The 20,813-nt window shown below is 44.0% G+C and overlaps 1 protein-coding gene across 2 annotated transcripts in view; it reads left to right on the forward strand.

Moving 5' to 3' along the window:
- HERC4 (HECT and RLD domain containing E3 ubiquitin protein ligase 4) overlaps positions 1-20,813 on the forward strand; it is a 222,644-nt gene that overhangs the window by 133,457 nt on the left and 68,374 nt on the right. The window contains exons 13-20 of one of the 2 annotated variants that reach the window (XM_063961615.1): positions 389-578; positions 1,994-2,166; positions 3,040-3,159; positions 12,341-12,364; positions 12,925-13,023; positions 13,550-13,717; positions 13,817-13,960; positions 17,525-17,691. In XM_063961615.1, coding sequence (XP_063817685.1) covers positions 389-578; positions 1,994-2,166; positions 3,040-3,159; positions 12,341-12,364; positions 12,925-13,023; positions 13,550-13,717; positions 13,817-13,960; positions 17,525-17,691 — 1,085 coding nt within the window. The remainder of the gene's footprint in view (positions 1-388; positions 579-1,993; positions 2,167-3,039; positions 3,160-12,340; positions 12,365-12,924; positions 13,024-13,549; positions 13,718-13,816; positions 13,961-17,524; positions 17,692-20,813) is intronic. The other variant, XM_063961614.1, reaches the window with a different exon arrangement.

The raw sequence follows: 20,813 nt of genomic DNA on the forward strand, positions 1-20,813 counted from the left end.
GTGGAAAGAATTTAATTGAATACCGCCCCTTATGTAGGATTAACTAGGAAGGATATCCCAATTCACACAGAATTTATGTGATAGAACTGTGGACAAGTACAAACCCCTCACCAACAAACTGAGGGTGATGTAGAATCAAGTTTGCCCTGTGTCTCTTCCCGGTACTGTAGAGTTCTGCTAGATCATACAAGCTGTGTTATTATTAAAAACAGTACTTTGAGTCAGTATTTTCTCTTTAGGTGATTTGAAACATTACTAGGATTTTGGGTTGTTTTGTTTCTTCTCCCACTGCATCATATGTGCCATTTACTGTCCTGCAAATTTACAAATCCGTTTTAGAAGAATGTCTTTATTATTTTCAGTTTGCTTTCTATGTTGTTGCACCTAGGTGGCTGCTAGTTTGGAAAAAAATCTTATACCAAAACTACCAAGCTCTCCGCCTGACATTGAAGCTTTGAGACTGTACCTGACGCTACCAGAGTGTCCTCTCATGACCGATCCAAATAACTTCTCCTCTCTGGCAATCCCTTTTGGAAGTGCAATTATTAAGCTTGATAAGGCTCCCCTAAAAGTCCTAGGTAAGTCTGAGATTGCTACTGAGCGAGGTCAAAAGCAGATGCTCTACCTGTTTTAAGTGTACATGTGAAAATATAGCCAGCCGAGTGGCATCAAGGAGTAGCCATGTGGGAGTCTTCTTGTAAATAAAAATGGGTGTGACCTCACAAGAAAGGGGCATGGTCACACACTAGTACTAATTCACAATATGCCCACACAGTATGGCCACTTGTTGCGTATTATACCCATACAGTATGGTTCCTTACATACCACAACACAGTAGTGCCCCTTATACTCATTATGCCACACAGTAGGGCTCCCCTTACCTATCTGATACTAAACAGTGGACTGGGCCTAATGCCAAGCCACTCAACAGGGGCTCAGGCTATTGTTGCCAGCCTACCTTTGGGCACATAAAGTGACCCAGTCATTTATGACACGGACCCTCTGCCCGCCTAACATCCCCCACAGAGAATCATGCACGGATCAGTGAGATCCATTTATATAGGTCCCTGTGGCCGTGGCATTACCAACTCAACTAGTCAAGCCTATCAAATTCCAGATCCACCCACATAACCTTCAGTGCTTCCCTATCTAATTACATCCTCTCTGTACACTACACATAACATCACATATCTTGTCTTTCTTTACTCTCATACCCTCCTGACCCTTGGCCAACATTGCTGGGTGATCATATCGTACAACCCATTAAGAACCTAGCAATCTGGTGGACCATTATGCAATAGGTAGCATCTATCCTTGTGTATCAATGCCTATTTCCCTATAGATTGTAAGCTTGCGAGCAGGGCCTTCCTACCTCTATGTCTGTCTGCTTTCACCCAGTTTTGTTGTATTACTGTTGTTGTAATTGTAAAGCGCAACGAAATATGCCGCGCTATATAAGAAACTACTAATAAATAAATAATAAATAGTCATTTCTGGCTGGGGTTCCCTGGGGGTGTGCGGAGCCTCCTAATAAAGCCCCCCCTCCAGGCACCCAAGGGACAGGCATGAAGCCCGAGGCTTTCCCCGGCACCCCTGGGTGGTGGGTGGCGGGCTGATTGCCATTACGTGTAATTTAAAAGCCTCCCCTGCATGCTCGTACATGGAGAACCACATGTGCCAGCATGCAGAGCATTAAAGGGCCCGCTGGTACCTGTAGTTTCACAACAAAATAAATATTAGAATAACTACAGGACTCGCACACCGTCAAAAGTAAAACTTTAATAAAACATCCAGTATCAGTCCGGCATTCGCCCCAACTCATGTCTTGATAGGCTGTGCCACCTATATTTATCCATGCTGTTGTTCCCTCCTTGAGTACCATCTGTTTATTGTGCTATATATTGTGCTATATATATATATATATATATATATATACATACACTGTATGTATATGTCTTAGAATGTTTATTTTATTTCCCCATCCCTCCTACAGAAAAGTGGTGGTCTCTGCTTGAACATCCAGAGTTCATGCGGCTTGTGCAGCTTTTTAAAGACATTGTGTTACATCTCTTGAAACTCACAAAAATTGGGATTCCTTTCACGGAAAGAAGAATTTTCAACACCCTCCTTAATACAGCCCTAAAGGTTTTGGAAATCGTACACAGGGTAAGTGTATAGTTTGTGTATATGCAGTGAAGCATATGCTCAGATGATTAGTAATGCTATTGTTATACTGTTTAAATGCTCATTAAACACATTCACCTCTCTACATATTAATGATGTGTTGGGAGGTAAAGTAGTAAAAATCCAATTAAATGTTTTTTTTGGGTTCTTTTAACAGTGCTTAGTTTTTTTTAAATAAAAATATGCAATATTTCTCTGTTTTCTCATCCACTGACAGAGCAATATAAAATGTAGTTTATGTTAGAAGTATGGTCTCAGTCAGTGTATTGACTGAATGCTATATAACAGCTACCAAAAATCTGTAAAGCTTTACAATGGGATGCGAATGATGGGTAACTTGTTGCCATTAGTAATGCCACCGTGAACGTGTAACTGTACTGGTCTCTTGTTATTTTAAGAACATCGTATTATAACCTGAGAATGTACCAACATCATAAGGCACCATCCTCTCTCTTCCATATTAGCACCATATTAAAACACCCAGAGCTCTGTCACATGAGATTATCATCTAGGAAACAAGCCATATTACCACCCTTCTCGGTGCTTCTTCAAAGAATAGGTCTTTCTATAATTTGGGGTACCATACCAGAATGTATTGAACTACATTTGAAAATTACCCATCTGCCTCAACACTTCATAATTTGTTTGACAGTGCTCATCACAGTGACTGTGAAATGAGGTAGTTAGAGGACATATGATTTATTTTTATGTGTACAGTATGATTTGTAAACTTTAATTTATAGAGATAATGCTTCTCATACCTGTGTATGATTCAATGTATATTCACTTATCTACATTATATATGAAAGGTCAGATATTGCAGGCTGGAATCCATCATATAATTGCTTTTAACAGGTAAATGAACAATCTGGACAGATTATCCCTTATGATAAATTCTACATCCATGAAATACAAGACTTTGTAGATATCCGGAATGATTATGTGAATTGGATTCAACAACGGCCGCTATGTATGGTACGTTTGGTATGACTTGTTATCTGAGTAGAATAGGCAAAGCGAGTCTTTCACATTGGAGACCCCAGTGTCTCAAGTTTTCCATTTGTAAGTGAATGTAATTTTCTGATAATGACACTTTGGGTACTGTGACATAGGGGGGAGATGTACTATAGCGGCACCCATTGTGCCGCTATACCACTTACTGCTTCGTCTTTTATTGGGGCACATCAGAAAGCAATACCGGTAAGATATATTAACATATATCCCGCCAGAGTAGAGGAGAGCAAACTCCCCCCTCCAGTGATCTGCGCCAGAGTCACATCGCATCAGCCTGATGCGCTGTGTCTTACCTCATGGCTGGTTCCACTGCGCAAGATCTTGCAAACATCACAAGACCTTGGGGGTCATTCCGAGTTGATCGCTAGCTGAAAATGTTCGCAGCGCAGCGATGATGCAAAAAAAAGGCACTTCTGTGCATGCGTATGCGGCGCAATGCGCACGCGCGACGTACTTTCACAATGGCCGATGCAGTTTTACACAAGGTCTAGCGAAGCTTTTCAGTCGCACTGCTTGTCGCAGAGTGATTGACATGAAGTGGGCGTGTCTGGGTGTCAACTGACCGTTTTTCAGGGAGTGTTCGAAAAATAGACGTTATGGTAAGAACTTACCGTTGATAACGTGATTTCTCTTATGTCCACAGGTATCCACAGGATAACATTGGGATATGGTTGAGCGACAGCGGACATGGCACCAACACGGTCACGAGCTTTCTGGCCTCTCAGGATGCATCAGGGCCTCACCATATAGTCCCGCCCACTGACTCAAATCAGTTCTTTCCACAGCGATTTAGGCAGGAGCATCAGGTAGAAACCTATTTAGGCGATAAGAACACACATGCACACCCTTCCATACAAGAGGGAAGAGGTTTAGTGATTGTCAAGATCCTCAAATCAGGTGCGTCAGGGTGGGATCCCTGTGGATACCTGTGGACATAAGAGAAATCACGTTATCAACGGTAAGTTCTTACCATAACATCTATTTCTCTGGCTGGGTCCACAGGATTATCCACAGGATAACATTGGGATTCCCAAAGCCAATTTTAGTGGTGGGGACGCTCCAGATTACACAAGAGGACCTTTCGCCCGAAGTCTGCGTCATGAGAGGCAAAAGTATCCAAGGCATATAATGTCTAATGAATGTATTTATGGAAGACCATGTGGCTGCCTTACAAATCTGTTCTGCTGAAGCACCCTGTTGTGCTGCCCATGAAGGACCTACCTTACGTGTAGAATGAGCAGAGACATTAGCCGGGGTAGGGAGATCTGCATGAGAATAAGCTTCTGATATTACCATTCGGAGCCATCTCGCCAGCGTCTGTTTACTAGCAGGCCATCCTCTTCTATGAAATCCTAGAGGATGAAGAGAGAATCTGTTTTTCTGATGGCACTAGTACGATCTATGTAGATTCTTAAAGCTCGGACTATGTCCAGCGACGCTTCTCCCGCAGATAGTCACGATACCTGAAAGCTGGGACTACAATCTCTTCATTCAGGTGAAACTTTGAAACCACCTTTGGAAGATAACCAGATCTCGCTCTGAGAACTGCTCTGTCTGGAAAAAAAACTTAGGAAAGGAGACTTACACGATAACGCTCCTAAATCTGACACTCTTCTGGCTGACGCCATTGCCAGTAGAAAAAGAACTTTAGTTGTTAACCATTTAAGATCTACTCTCTTAAGCGGTTCAAACGGAGGACCCTGGAGGAATTTAAGAACTAAATTCAAATTCCAGGGAGCTGCAGGAGGAGCAAATGGAGGTTGAAAATGTACAACTCCCTGAAAGAAAGTACGTACATCCTGTAAATCAGCAATCTTTCGCTGAAACCATACAGTTAATGCTGATACTTGAACTCTCAAGGAAGCAACTTTCAAACCTTTATCCAATCCTGCTTAAAGGAAATCCAAAATCCTGGATACTTTAAAAGATCTTGGATTCAAACTTTTTCCAGTACACCAATTAATATACGCTTGCCATATTCTATGATACACACGAGCTGAAGTAGGCTTTCTTGCTCTAAGCATAGTTTGGATTACTTGTTTTGAAAATCCAATAGCTTCTAAGATAGAGGTTTCAACAGCCACGCCGTCAAAGACAGACGATCCAGATGACTGTGGCAACAAGGGCCCTGCATTAGCAGATCTGGACGTTGAGGGAGCAGTATTGGTGCTTCCACGGACATTCTCAGCAGATCTGTGTACTAGTGCCTTCTTGGCCAAGCTGGAGCTATTAGAATTATCGCTCCCTTTGCTTGCTTTATTTTTCTCACCACCCTGGGTAACAGAGATATCGGAGGGAACAGATACGCCAGATGAAATTTCCATTCTACTGACAGTGCGTCTACAAGGACCGCTCCTGGATCCCTTGTTCTCGATCCGTACTTCGGAACTTTGTTGTTTAAACGAGACGCCATAAGGTCTATCTCTGGTAGACCCCATCTGTTCACTAGTGTCTGAAACACTTCTGGGTGTAATGCCCATTCGGTTTCCTGAATGGTGTGTTGACTGAGAAAATCCGCTTCCCAGTTCAGAACACCTGGGACAAACACTGCCGACAATGCTGGGAGATGAAGTTCTGCCCATCTTAGTATGGGAGTTACTTCCTCCATCAATCTTTTGCTGTGAGTTCCTCCTTGATGATTGAGGTACGCTACTGCTGTGGCATTGTCTGAGCGAATCTGGACCGGTCTTCCTTGCAGACTGTCCTTTGCCTGAACTAGAGCCATATAAATGGCCCTTATCTCCAACAGATTTATTGGCAGGCGACTTTCCCTTACGGTCCATTTTCCCTGGAACCAAAGGCTTCCGAGTACCGCCCCCCAGCCTTGCAGACTAGCATCTGTTGTCAGGACTTGCCATTCTTTTATCCAAAAGGGACTCCCCTTGTTTAAATGGTCTGTCTGTAGCCACCACGCTAGAGACCTTTTTATATTTACTGGAAACTTTATCATCTGCTTTTTTATCGTCTGATGATTTACGTTCCATTTGGTCAGAATAAGGTGCTGCAATGGTCTGGAGTGGAATTGCGCATATTCCACCATGTCGAAGGTTGAAACCATTAGACCCAACAGTCGCATTGCTGCATGGACTGACATTGTCTGGGCATGCAACGCTTCCTGAGCCATGACCTGCACCTTGACTATCTTTTTCTCTGGTAAGAGGACTTTCTGTAGATCTGAATCCAATATGGCCCCCAAATGAACCATCCGCTGTGACGGATTCAGAGACGACTTCTCCCAATTTATGAGCCACCCGTGTCTCTGTAAACAAACTATTGTCTGTTGAAGATGGCTCAAAAGTAAATCTTGCAAATGTGCTAAGATTAACAGGTCTTCGAGGTATGGGAATATTCTTATCCCCTGTTTGCACAGACAAGCTGCCATAACCACCATGATCTTGGTAAACACCCTGGGTGCTGTTGCTAGCCCGAAGGGCAAAGCTTGGAACTGAAAATGTTCCTGGAGGATGGCAAACCTGAGTTAACACTGATGAGACAGTGCTATAGGCACATGTAGGTAAGCATCCCGTACATCCAGAGATACCATGTAATCTCCCGGTTCCATAGCCAACATTATGGAGCGTAACGTCTCCATGTGGAACCTTGGAATCCAAATGTGTTTGTTCAACGTTTTCAGATTGAGAATTGGTCGAAATTACGCATTTGGCTTCTGGATCAGAAATAGATTGGAGTAAAACCCCTGTCCCCTCTGTGATAGCGGTACTGGGACAATCACATCTGACTGCAGTAATTTTTGGACTGCCTCTTGCAGGGCATTGGCCTTCGACTCTATACGAGACGGGCTGGTGCAAAAAAATCTTTGAGGAGGCTGCCTCCTGAATGGGAACCCATACCCCTGAGATACCACCTTCTGTTCCCAAGCATCTGTTGTTGGCTGTTGCCATATGTGTGCAAAATGAAGGAGTCGGCCCCCAACCCTGGAATCCTCCAGGCGGAGGCCCGTCTCTTCAGGCTAATGGTTTCTGTTCAGGCTTGGAAGCTAGCATTTTGCTAGCACACGGCTTCCTACCCCGATTTTGAACTGGGGTTGCTTAGACTCCTCTTTAGCTTTCGCTTTGCTTTGCCAACGAAATGAGCGAAACTTTGAACCCTTAGACTTAGGGTTATAAGTAGCCGGAAATCTGACCTTCTTTGATTCAGCCCCTGATTCTAGGATATCAGATAATGGTTTCCCAAACAACATATTACCAATGAAAGGCAATGCTTCCAATTCTTTCTTAGACTCCGCATCTGCTTTCCAGGTACGTAGCCAAACTGCTCTGCGAGCGGCTACTGTCAAGGCTGAAGCTTTAGAAGCAACTGTACCCATATCAATTGCTGCTTCTTCTAAGTATTGGGCAGATTGTCTTAAACGGCTTACATTATACTCTTGCTCCCTATTAGGAGAAGAGATGTCATTCTCTAGTTCCTCTATCCATTCGCCCATTGCCTTTGCTACCCAGGCAGAAGCCATAGCAGGTCTTACCACTGCTCCTACTAGAGAAAATACATTTTTCAGGAAGCTATCTACCCTTCTGTCTGTGACATCATTTAGTGAGGTAGATGACGGTGGTAAAGCAGATTTATGCACAAGTCGCAGTACATGTGCATCTACTTTTGGAGGAACTTCTCTTTTCGAACAATCCGCAGCTGGAAATGGATAATAAGAATTCCATCTTTTCGGAATCTTATATTTCTTACTGGGCGTCGCCCAAGACTCATCCATCATTTCCGTCAGCTCATCTGACGCTGGGAATTCAGTTTTAACTGGTTTTGTTCGTTTAAACACAGGTGCTTTAGATTTTAACACTGCCTTGGCTGGCTTTTGCAAAGAGAGAACAGCCTTCACAGCATCAATAAGTTCAGCTACATCCTCTGAACTAAAACTCTGCGACTGATCATCATACGGAGTATTTGAATATACTGTATCATCATCTGTTGTATCATCTTGTGTAGTCTGCCATATAGATGCATCTGTCTTAGTCTTACCTGTCCCTTGGCTGCTCGTAGAGGCTACTGGAACCAAGCCGTAGGAAGGGAGCTGCATGTATGTGTTAATAGTGTAACCTAACCCTTGAGGTGGTGCTACCGGAGTTAACCTGTCCGCTATTGAGGATAAAGTCTTTGCGAACATATTCCATGGTGGCTCTGTTGGTGGTTGAACCAACTCCTGTCTTTTACTTTGCTGAAAAGCAAAACAGTTCGCACACAACCCCTCATAAGTGACTAATTGGTCCATACCAATTAACCCTGTCTTACAAGATAAGCATGCTAGGGATGTAGGAGTGCTTGATAAATTCTCCTCGTCACTTTTGCCGCTCACAGACATGGTAATAATCTGTTTATGACTACACAATTTGTGACTGAAAATCACCTATATATGAGTATATAGAAGTGAGATCAATCTGACCACAGCCGTGCACCTGAATTGAGGGTCAGAATAGGACTGACAACATAGAAAAGTCAGCACACATACTAGCAGTCAGTCACATGTTAAGGCATTAGACCAGTGGTTCCCAAACTGTGTGCCGTGGCACCCTGGGGTGCCGCGGGACACTTGCAGGGGTGCCTCGGGTTGGTGGTCCAGAACCAATTCAAAATATTTATTATCCATGTAATAGGAAAAACTAGTACTTGTGGCTGCCAGTCATAAAATATGTGTACAAACAGAAGCAAATCTTGTCCCTCACCACATAACTGAACCTAAGTATGACATATAAACATAATTTACTTAATTTCATATTTTTTATAAATTTCCCAATTAGAAACTTTTGGACTAGGGGTGCCGTGATAAAAATTCTGATACTCTAGGGCGCCGTGATTCAAAAAAGTTTGGGAACCACTGCATTAGACATTGTCATATGAGAATACAACCCCCATAACAACTTACAAGTAAGTAGGAAAATTGTACTTATGTTTCAACTGGTTCTTTTTCAACATAACATGCAGAAAACACAGTAATATACAGATTTCATATGCAATATGTACTAAAAATTAACAATTCATACTAACAAGTAGAGAGAATTTTTAGTACTGTATACCCTTCCTCTGTAGAGCGGGATACAGGGAAACTCACCACACTTCCATATCCAAGCAAATGCGCTCGTAAGACGCTTAGTGGATTCAGACGCTACTGATGTACACTACCGCTCCTGATAACTGATAACGGACACAGTCGCTCACTGACGGACACGGACGCTTAGCGACTTCCACGTGTATGCAGACGCTAAGGCCTGCGACTCGGTCTAGGCGGGATCTCCAGTGTACACAACCGCAACGTCTAAGCTGCGACCGAGTACCCTCGTGGTAGTGTCTGAGACGGAAGTGAGGTCATTTAGTTCATGGACGGGAGACGCGCGGAAACTGGTCATGAACTCGGAGGAGGGGCGGCCAGGAGAGCGTCTGAATCCCCCCGTTGACTTAAACTCCAAGGATCGCGGCCTCTACCTAGTCCTGGCACCTATGATCCCTAGAGCGTAGCGCTGTCGCACTCGAGATGTTCGGCGCATCAACACACTGTTCGTAGTCTCCACCGACACAGTATAGCTGTGTCCGGACCCCTCTAGTAAGAGGAAATCCATACACTTACCTTCCCCCCAATGGTCCAGCCACAGCCTGGTTACGTCTGCTGGACCTGCTAGAACATCTGACACAGACGCCCGTCGAGACAGCACTGTACCACGAAGGTAAGCGTTGTTGCGACCCGGTGGGGAGTTGTTGGAGCGACTCTTTCCAGTATGCATTTAAGACACTGTTAAGAAAAGTTGCTCAAAAAACATAGTAGGTCTATAAAAATAAAAGCTTCAGGCTGCTCTATTCACAGCAGCCCTGTGACCATGCAGCTTCCTGCCGCACCAAGCAAAAAACTGATTTGACTGAGTCAGTGGGCGGGACTATATGGTGAGGCCCCGATGCCTCCTGGGAGGCCAGAAAGCTTGTGACCGTGTTGGTGCCATTTCCGCTGTCGCTCATCCATATCCCAATGTTATCCTGTGGACCCAGCCAGAGAAAATGCAGGCGTGCCAGGAAAAACGCAGGCGTGGCTGGCCGAACGCAGGGCATGTTTGTGACGTCAAAACAGGAACTGAACAGTCTGAAGTGATTGCAAGCGCTGAGTAGGTCTGGAGCTACTCTGAAACTGCACAATTTTTTTTTTTGTAGCCGCTCTGCGATCCTTTAATTCGTACTTCTGCTAAGCTAAAATACACTCCCAGAGGGCAGCGGCTTAGCGTTTACACGACTGCTAAAAACTGCTAGCGAGCGATCAACTCGGACTGACCCCCTTGTACACAGCCTGAGAAACTTGCAGAAGCCACCCGGCAATCGCAGGTTAGCTCACATACCGGCAGGTAATCCGGACGATATGTGAAATGGTGAGCCTTAAAGGTGTGCTTATCTTTTTTTAATTACATCCGAAATCATTAGAGGTTTGCAGATAATGTAGAGAAAAGTGATTTTTCTTTAAGTTATCTGCTTTCATACATTCAGTGTAGGTGTCACACAGCGCTGGCTATGGCGCATTTGGCACTTAACGTCTATTCTTACACCTCCACCATAACTTCAGTCTGTGTGTGAATCAGTCAGTGCACCCAGTGCATCACAGCAAAGTAAGTCCACCAAGCTGTCCGCCATCTCTCTTGGCTGTATCAGAGAAGCAGAAATGGGATAATGTTTAATAAATCACAAGCTAAGCAATGGTAGATGTGGCATCTGGATCCAGTAGAATATTGTCTTGTATTTAAAAGGGAGTTATGAAAATGTGGTTTAATTTTGGATCTAGAACTGGTGAGGGAAAACCCAACTGAATTCAAGTCTTTTATGCTTTACTGTAAGAGAAGTGTTGCTATGAAAGTGCTCCTTAGTGACTGGCATTCTAGCAGACGTTGCAAAGATTGGATGCTATAATTGCAAAAAGAAACTAGTTTCTTGTATTATTTGTCATACGTGATTGTGTCTTAATCTGGGGGATAGTCTTCTTGCCAATATCCTATTCCTCTCTTAAGACAAATTGGACTGTGCTGAGTTGAGATTATGGTACTAATTGAATTAGGCGCGGAGGCTGCCAGAACGGATCCCAGTGTCTTCCATGCATTAACTTTAGAAGGCAAATTCTGCTCACAATTGGCAGAGAAATGTGCAAGGCGTGCTGCCAATGACCGGTCACAGGAATTGAATCGGTCCATGTGTGTTTTTCTTTTGGACCAATTGGCTGCAATTCATCTAAACGGTTATTTGTTTATTTTATTCTATTGAAGCAGTGAAAAGTGTGGAGAAGTGAGCTAGTGGAGAAGTTGCCCATGGCAACCAGTCAGCCTTGAAGTAACATTTACAATTTGCATACTATAAAATTATACAGAGCAGCGGATTGGTTACCATAGACAACTTCTCCTCTGGCTCACTTATCCACTCTTTTGGCTGCTTCATGAATAGACCCCTACCTATAGAATGCAAGTTTGGTTACACACTGGTTTGAGCCATGGAAAAGCTGTTCACAAAGTATAAATTATAGTGACAGTCTGTCAAATGTATCTCAAACAAACCTGCTTTTGCAGTGGATTACTGAGTTGCTTAAGGGTACCAGTGAATACACCTGCATTAATGTGCGGATACGTTATCTGTTGTAAACATGTTTGTCTTTTGAAATGATTGATTTGTTTATTAAAGAAAATAAAATCTTTTTTATTGCTAGATTTATTTTTCTTCCCCCCAAGTGGTAAAAGAAGTGCTGTCACATTACAGCCACTTGTGACCATGAAATTGGCTAATCTAGATCTGGCATAATAGATTGTGCCACTTAAACATGAGCAAGACGTACAAACAAGCTCTTTAGACTGTTCTGTGTCTGCCCGAACAGGCCGTACATGGCCCAGTACATCCCTTGTTACATTTCTCACAGTTGTCAGAGGGCAAGCATTCTCTAATGCTTCATATCTAGACCAGCACATATATCTGTTTCATTTCACAAGGGTATAGAGGAATTATCAGGATCCTGGTACTAGGGACTAGCTATCATTTCAATATAACAAGTAAACATAAAGTTGGTTTTAGCAGGTCTGTAGCATTTTTTCTTCCATTGAACCTGTATGTAACTTGTGTTGGGAACTGAGGAACTAACAAGCACTTTCCTCCTACTGCCTCTTCTCAGGACATAAACCAAGGATTGCCCGAGGTAAGACTAGGATTTTGTGTCGTCCTCTTCCTCCCTGCCATACCCATGCAGCCTAAATGCCACATTCCCAACATCCTTCTACCAAGTTCACATTGCATCCTAATTTTGATAAAGCTATAACCAACATATTACATTACATTTACAGCATTGATCCATCTACGATACATCATCATTTGATGGGTAGGGGAAGGGAAATCTATTTGTGCCCTTTGGTCTTATATAGTCTTTAAAGGCAATGATCACTATGTATGTCGCCCTTATTTTTCTGAATATCTGTATCGTATAAATAATGAGTTGTTCTTAGTTAATCACTGTTAAGAAAACCTTATATATTGATCTGTCGGAATAAAGGCAGCTACTTCCCCCTTGTTAACATTAGAATAGCGAAGCTTAAATATTCTGACAATGGGCACGTGTTTGCATGGCATGCCTAGAAGGAAGCGTTTCTCAGACATTACCGAGCAGCAATAAACCAATAAAACATCAATTCTTCTTCTACCCTCTCTCTACAATGATTTTATACAGCAAAACTACACTGTGCTTTCGCTTCTGTGTTACAGGGGGCAGATGGATCTCTCACGATTTGCACCTATCCCTTTGTCTTTGATGCCCAAGCAAAAACAACTCTGTTGCAGATGGATGCCTTCATACAGATGCAGGTACACCTTACAGCTACAATATACCGGTAGTATGGGAAATAGAAATCACCCTCTTAACAATCTATAACTTAGTATGCTAAATTCTAGCACTACCAAATGTAGAAGTGATTGTAAATATTAAGTAATTCTCAAACAGTTCTATTATAAAAATAATAAGAGGGAACTGTCAGCACTCTAAGAAGCCACTTTTTTTCGATGTAGCAATTTTTAATTGATTATGAGCTTATTGAACAGTGATTTAAGGATACAACGCTGTAGCAGACAAATCTGGTTCCAGCTGGTGATGTCCCCTATGTTCCAGGTTAAATCTAAGCTAGTAGACAGCCTATACGTATCTGAAACTGTTGATATTTATACGCCAGAGTTTGAGCCGTAGAACAGTATGGATCTTCAGGAGCAGCTGAGGGTGATTTCTGCACCGTGGTGCACATTCATTTGTTTTTATTCTTTTACAATTGAGTTTGTCTTGTTAAGTTGAGGGTTGAATGTAACATGGCAGCGCCTAACTAAGTTCATGTTTTGTTAGATGGCGGTTGACCAAGCGCACAGACAGAATTTTTCATCCATGTTTCTCCCAGTGGTTGAGTCAGTGGATCCTTGTCTCATCTTAATAGTGCGCAGAGACAATATCGTGGGAGATGCTATGGAAGTTTTAAGGAAAACAAAAAATATTGACTACAAGAAGCCACTGAAGGTAAAGTAGATATTATAATAACATATATATGATTTTTCTAGTAACATTTGGTTCTAGAACTTTCACTAAAAATACTGAATCTGTTGGTGACCACTACAGGTCATTTTTGTTGGGGAAGAAGCCGTTGATGCAGGCGGAGTACGTAAGGAGTTCTTCCTGCTGATTATGAGAGAACTATTAGATCCAAAGTATGGGATGTTTCGTTTTTATGAAGATTCAAGACTCATCTGGTTTTCTGATCAGGTACAGAATATTATTGCAGTTGTACTATTGGCATTGTCTGGACCTGACTAGACCATATGTGATAAGGCTGAGCTTATAACGTAGAAGTTCAGCATGATTTTACTTACTGCTGTAACTGAGAGAAATATGGTGCCTTTTAAAAATGTCATTCCTCCTGTCCCCTGGTCTGAATTGTTGGAGCTTTCTATACTGGACCTCTTTTCTCTTTGTATTTGGGTATCTCCAATTAAATCTACAAAGAAGTAGCTATAGGGCCTTTGCCAAATTACCTTTAACTCTTCAGGCTGGTCAATATCCCAACACCAATAGTTATTGCACTTTGGCTTATTTAAAAACCAGGGCTTTGTTTGTGGAGGCCTGCTTCCATTAGGAATGCCAACAGGGGAGTCACAGGTAGGGGCCTCATATTTCACATAAGAAGTTGTGAATTCCTTTTAAAAGATGCCCTTTGATATGTGGGACAATGAAATGCTGGGAAATCCTGCATCATTAATGGGTATAAGGTATTAGTATTTATAGACATGTAATTGGATAATTTTATTGTCTATTCTTAGATCTTTTAAAGTAGGATCAACAATCTAATGAGCCACACTCTTATTAATAAGCATATTCGTACATGTGCTGCTCTCTTGCCGCCAAGTGGGTGTGAAAGACAGAGCAAAAGACATTCAGCTAAAAAAAGACCATATTTATTGGCTCATTACATGCTCTGGGGGTAGAAATCCAGACTAGGATAAAATTGGGATGTAGGCTGAAAGAAATATACATATGTTTAGCTCTTTGTAAGAGGTGACAAATGACATCTTGTATAAATGTATGATTGTAGAATAAACCGCACAGCTAAATCTGTGCACAAACAGCAGCAATAGTTCAGCAGTCACATTCAGCAAGACAGCATGTGTTTCTAAGATGCCTGGTGTAATTGCTGTCCATAAGATCAAATGTTTATGTATTTATGCTGTGCATTATTTATAGCAGATATGTACAGGGTCAAATAGAATTATTCATGTGCTTGTTATCATATCTTTATAGTGTGACTGGCAGAGTGCACTCCCAGTCTGAGACATAAACTCTTTATAAAAGTGAACCATTTTAACACCTATTTCTGCAGGCGCTTAACCCTGAATGCTATATGGTGGGTAGTTAGGGGTGGGGATATATAGTAACTTCTGGTCTAAGCAGGTATCCGTGCTAAACCAAGGGCTTGTGTAAAGGCTGGGTTTGCCCAAATACAAAGCCTCCAACAAGGGTTTATCAATAGGCGAAACTGTGTTGCATGATACTCCAGAAAGTGATCTTAAAGCCATGTGTCATTCCCTTTTAAAGTGGTCGGTTAACAAATTGTTATATGAAAACTTAATTGCTTAGTAGCAATGGCTTTCCCTATGACTTAAGACCCACTAAAATCTTGATATTTTGGAGAAGAATGTTGTTTGAATTTCTGTAGCTTTCCCGTGCATCACGGAGAATCGTCCTGTTCACATTATATTTATAGGGCCTTAATGACTAGTCACCATAATGTTGCTCATTTTCACCCTTCCTGAGCGACATCGCTCACATTCTCGGCAGGTGTGTATGCCGACCAGCGATGCACAGCCCCACGGGTCTTTAACGAACCTCGCTGTCGGACGTGCAGGCAGCTCAATTTGGTCTATCGTCCAAGAACTGCCTGCACGGCCTGGCCGCAGTATGATGTCACTGAGCGATATGGTCGTCATATCGCTTAGTGTGTACCCTGCCGACGACCGGCCCAGGAGGGGAAACACTAGGCGACGTCGCTCATAGAGCACATCGCCTAATGTGTAACATATGCCCTTTATCCATCCTCAAATTTCAATAGAGACTTCTCCATTGTGCGAGAGAAATAATAAAACATTGCGATAATATGCTGTCACCCATCTGATAAGCTGCAATACATAACACATCTGATGGGTGGCAGTGTACCTCTGTAATGTCTTAAGCTGGGTACATACATGTTGGCGGACCCACTGTCGTGCTGACTGAACGGCCGATCAAGGTAAGTGTACACACTTACTGATTGGCCGCTCAACATGTCGGTCAGAATACCCAGCTGGGCGGGTATTTGAATTTGCCTGTCCAGCTGTGATGTCAGCCCCCCACAGTCAGCAGACCGCCCATACACAGACTGATAGCCTGATATATCTGCAGCTATATCAGCCATCGGCTTCGCCTGGACGGCCCTTATGTTGGACTGGGTGTACCCAGTGTGTTTTGGTTTCGTGAAAGTACCTGCTAACGCTCAGTCTATAGTGCCTTTGCATGCCGTTTCAGTGACCAATAAGGAATCTCGGTAACAAAAATAAATAAATGTGAAAAATGGACAGAATGCCCTTCCTAACTCCCTGGGCTGTCTTCTACTTCTAGTAACACACCTAGGGTTCACACAGCGCATATTAAGAGAGAAGGGAGCCCGTGCGCAGTCTCCATCCGGGCTCCCTCCTCTCTAGCAAACAGTAATTCTGAGCACTAGGTGGTGTACAGGTCTCCGGGAAAATGGCATAGGGGCTATTATTTTGACAATTTTCCCTGAGACCTGTGCACCACCTAGTGCTCATTCACTGCTGTTGCCGCAGGACTCCAGAAAGGGAAGGATTGAAAAAGTGAGTGCAGTGTGGGCCCCTCTGGACCCAGGGACCCATGTTCACCACACACACTGTACCCATTATAGATACGCCACTGGGTTCTCATACTATAGTGAAATCCATGGCATGTTGGTGAGCCCAGGCTTGTACCTACCTCTCCAGGGGGCTCACGCTGGTAAGCAATATGGTATATCCCTGTCAGTTCCGCCAGCTTTAAATTTAAGGTTGGGTACACACTTGCTGATATGATGTTTGTTACAGCCAACGAACAATATATTGGGTGACCCATCGGTTTGTGTGTACAGCTAATATGTCTGTGAACAGTTTAGTTCACAGACATATGAGGTTGACCCTAGAGCATGGCCGATGCTGATATATAATGCAGATATAGCCGTACATCTGCCTGTGTGTACGAGTGACCCACCGACCGAATGATCCATTGAACACGTTGAATGTAACAGCACAAATGGGCGTGTATATTCAAATGCGTCTGCTGGCCAGACATACTGGGCAGGCGTTTGGTAAGTGTATATGCACACAAGATTGTTTGTGCATAAACCTTACCAATCGTTAGATCAGTTGGCATGTCGGACGGCCGATTGTTGGCCAAGTGTGTACCCAGCCTAAAGCAGACAAGCATCAATGTGTTAAAGCAGGCATGTCCAAACTGCGGCACTCCAGCTGTTGTGAAACTACATATCCCAGCATGACCTGACACAGTTTTGCTGTCAGAGAATGCTAAAGCTGTGTCAGGGCATGCTGGGATATGTAGTTTCTCAACAGCTGGAGGGCCGCAGTTTGGACATGCCTGTGTTAAAGCTTTGTATATGATTATTAAACAGCATATTCTCAGTAATTGTAGAATAGAATTTTGCAGTGTTTCATTATTTGAAAGCTACATCATCAGGACTAGTACTGCTGTACATTATATGTACCTTTCATCTATTTGTTTTCTGTTTAGACTTTCGAGGACAGTGACTTGTTCCACCTCATCGGTGTTATTTGTGGTTTAGCAATTTACAACTTTACTATTGTCGATCTTCACTTCCCTTTGGTTTTATACAAGAAGCTTCTGAAAAAGAAGCCGACCTTGGATGATTTAAAAGAACTGATACCAGATGTTGGAAGGTAAGTGAGGGCAGCTGTGACATTGTGTAAGTGTTTTTCCCCAGCTTGTATGTAGTTCCCGATGAGGTCCAGCTATGTTACCAAGCAAAGTGAAGAAATAGGTTGAGATGTTTCATCCTATGTGTGTCAATGGTCAAAGTTGATCTCGGGAAACTGTTATTTTATAGGGTGGTGATGTCTAACCCTCATACTTCCAAGTAAAACATCATTATTTAATATTGGGAAGAGCACAAATCTAGACTTTCTGCCAATATAACAATTCTAAATCTGTTGTAGAGAGGGAATAGGACAGAGGGTCTGCATTGTAATACAGCTCTGGATAGACCTCCTCGCCCCCTAGTCTTTGTGAAATGGTAAGGTGGTATAGACCATCTCCTTCTTGCTGAACAGTGAATTATTGATACTTAATAAATTGCTCATTATATGCATATTAAAGCAGCATACGGCGTAGCATGCTGTCAGGATCATTGCGGTGCTGCAGGATCCCTGTCAGACACTGTGCCAAGTACACCATGGCAGCTGCAAAACTACAATAGATGAACACAGGAAAGTCCACTCTGCCACTCAGACCCGGGGGCCAGGAGATGGCCTTGTTGTGCGCACACACAGTGACCCCCTCCCTACCCAGGTGATGTGCATGAGGTGTCACCACTTCCACCAGCCGCCCTCTCCTCCCTCCTAGTTTAAGGGTTCCTGAGGGACTAGGAGCAGGCTCAGCGCACTGCCTCTACAGTACTTTATTGTTCACTATGTCTCTGCTCCCCGGAGCCCACTCCCTCCACTACTTTCCCTCCTCTCCTCCTCCCTCGGCTTCCTCACTGGGGACTTTTGTCTGTCACACAGCCTAAGAAAAATACTGCCGCCACAGTAAGTAGTACAGGGATCTCAGCCCCTGTGTCTACAACTCTATATCTTCTCCCTACCATCCTGCTTCTCTCCATCCTCTCCCTACCACCCTACATCTGTATATACCCTCCCTACTGCTTTGTGTCTTCCCTCTCCCCTCCCTACGTCTCTCTATCCCCTCCCCACTGCTCTCCATCTCTTTATACCCAACTATCGCCATGCATCTCTCTATCCCCTCCCTACTGCCCTGCATCTCTATATACCCTCCATACTGCCCTATGTCTCTCTATCCCCTCCCTACTACCCTGTGTGTCTCTATCCTCTCCCTACTGCCCTGGATCTCTATATTGCCATCCTACTGTACTGCATCTTTATATCTCCTCCCTACCACCCTGCATGCTTCCCCCTGTCTCCCCCTGTCTTTGTCGCTACACTATGTAGTTGGTATATGTGCCTCCTAATCCCACTCTACACACCATGTGTGTCTCTGCCCTTCCTTTACTTCCCATGTGTCTCTGCCCCTCCTCCACACCACATGTACTGTATGCCTCTGCACCCTGTCACTTTCTTCCTCAAGTCATATTATCCCATCTTTCCCCACATCATCTTCCACTACTTCCCTCTTATAGCTTGTCTTCCTCATCTTATGAATGTTGTGCATAGAATCATGGTCGGGAACAAGAGACACTTTGGGCCAAAGCGTTTTTGTGGGTGGCAATGTTTCTTTTTCATCCACTAGGGGTCACTGGAGTACTCTTGGGATATGGACGGGCGCAGCCGAACAAAGGCACTGAATATTTAAATTTAGGACTCTCCACCCCTCCATATCCCCGAGTACCTCAGTGTACGACCCCAGTGTTTTTTCGGTGCTCACAGCACTAACATCGGCTTGTGGGAAGATTCCCACATTTGGTGGAAGATTTTATTAAATTTTTCATTTTTACTTTTTATTTTTACACTTCCCTTCCCAGTTTCTAGAAAAACATGGGTCCGGGATGGTGCCGCTGCAAGGCAGCGCATGGCGTGTCGGTCCTCACAAAGAGCACCCTCACAGCCACAGGCAGCCCACTGTCTCCTGCAAAGAGCTGGACGGAGCTTACAGAAAAAGCCCCGTCACAGCCAGGAACAAGCTGGACGGAGCTTACAGAAAGAAGCCCCGTCACAGCCAGGAAGAAAGCCCCGTCACAGCCAGGAACAAGCTGGACGGAGCTTACAGGAAGAAGCCCTGTCATAGCCCTCACTACATGCGGCACGACGAGCAAGGTATGGTGGGGTGTCAGGGCGGTCAGCTCACGCTGCCGCCCTGCTGTGTGGGGAAAGTGCTCCTTTACCGATGGCCGCCGCTGATGCATACTCCCGCCGCTGCTTACAGGTGCCGCCGCTGATTATCCAGCCACCGCTGTGCGAGGCCGCCCGAGCCAGCCACTCTACGCTGTCGCTATCTAGGGGAAACAGCTCGGAGCGGCCGCACGTCACTCAGAGACGCCGGCCGCTCTTCCAGCGCTGATTACCCGGCCACCGCAGCCCGCCGCTGATTACCCGGCCACTGCTGTAGGAGAGGCGCCGCCCGCTCTTCCGGACGCAGCTCCCCGGCGCTATACACAGCGCTCCCCTGCTTCCGCTAGGCTCCCTGCACCCGCTCCCGTCCGCTGCAGGTAACATGGGGGAGAAGCTACCTCACAAGCAGCGCAGCTGCAGGGGGGGTGAGGGGGAGTAAATGCCCATAGCAGCAGCACCATATAGCAAGGCTGCATGGGGTAAGAAGTCATAGGCTGTTCAGCTTTTTAAACAGACAGTTAGTTATAGGCTATCAGTGTCATAACCTAAACTATGTTTCTAACTGTAAGCATGGCAGCCATTTTTAACCATGTTTCCTGGTTTTTCTGTTAAGGCTGCCATATAATGTTAATACAAAATTCACTGCAGGCAGTGTTTATATTAACTGGAAGGCTAACTAAAGGCATATATTGTAAACTGCATGTATTTTACTGTATACTAGACCTGTGATTATCACTGTATAATAGGCTATTAAGCCTATATTAACACTGCAGCAGGTATTGTAACCTGTCCTGTGATTTTCAGTGTAAGCATGGCATGGGGGCCATTTTAATCATTACTGTTTCTTCCAGTTTATAATTCCAGAACATTCCGGCCATACACCTCTACTCCACAAGGAGGCGCAGGGGTGTTAGTGGGAATTTTGGTTCAGGTTTCACATAAGTTAGCCATGTAAACTGTATTTCGACATAATTCTGGAACATTCCTGCCCTACATCT

This window comes from Pseudophryne corroboree, chromosome 3, assembly GCF_028390025.1.
Source record: "Pseudophryne corroboree isolate aPseCor3 chromosome 3, aPseCor3.hap2, whole genome shotgun sequence".
NCBI classification, from domain to species: Eukaryota; Metazoa; Chordata; class Amphibia; order Anura; family Myobatrachidae; genus Pseudophryne; species Pseudophryne corroboree.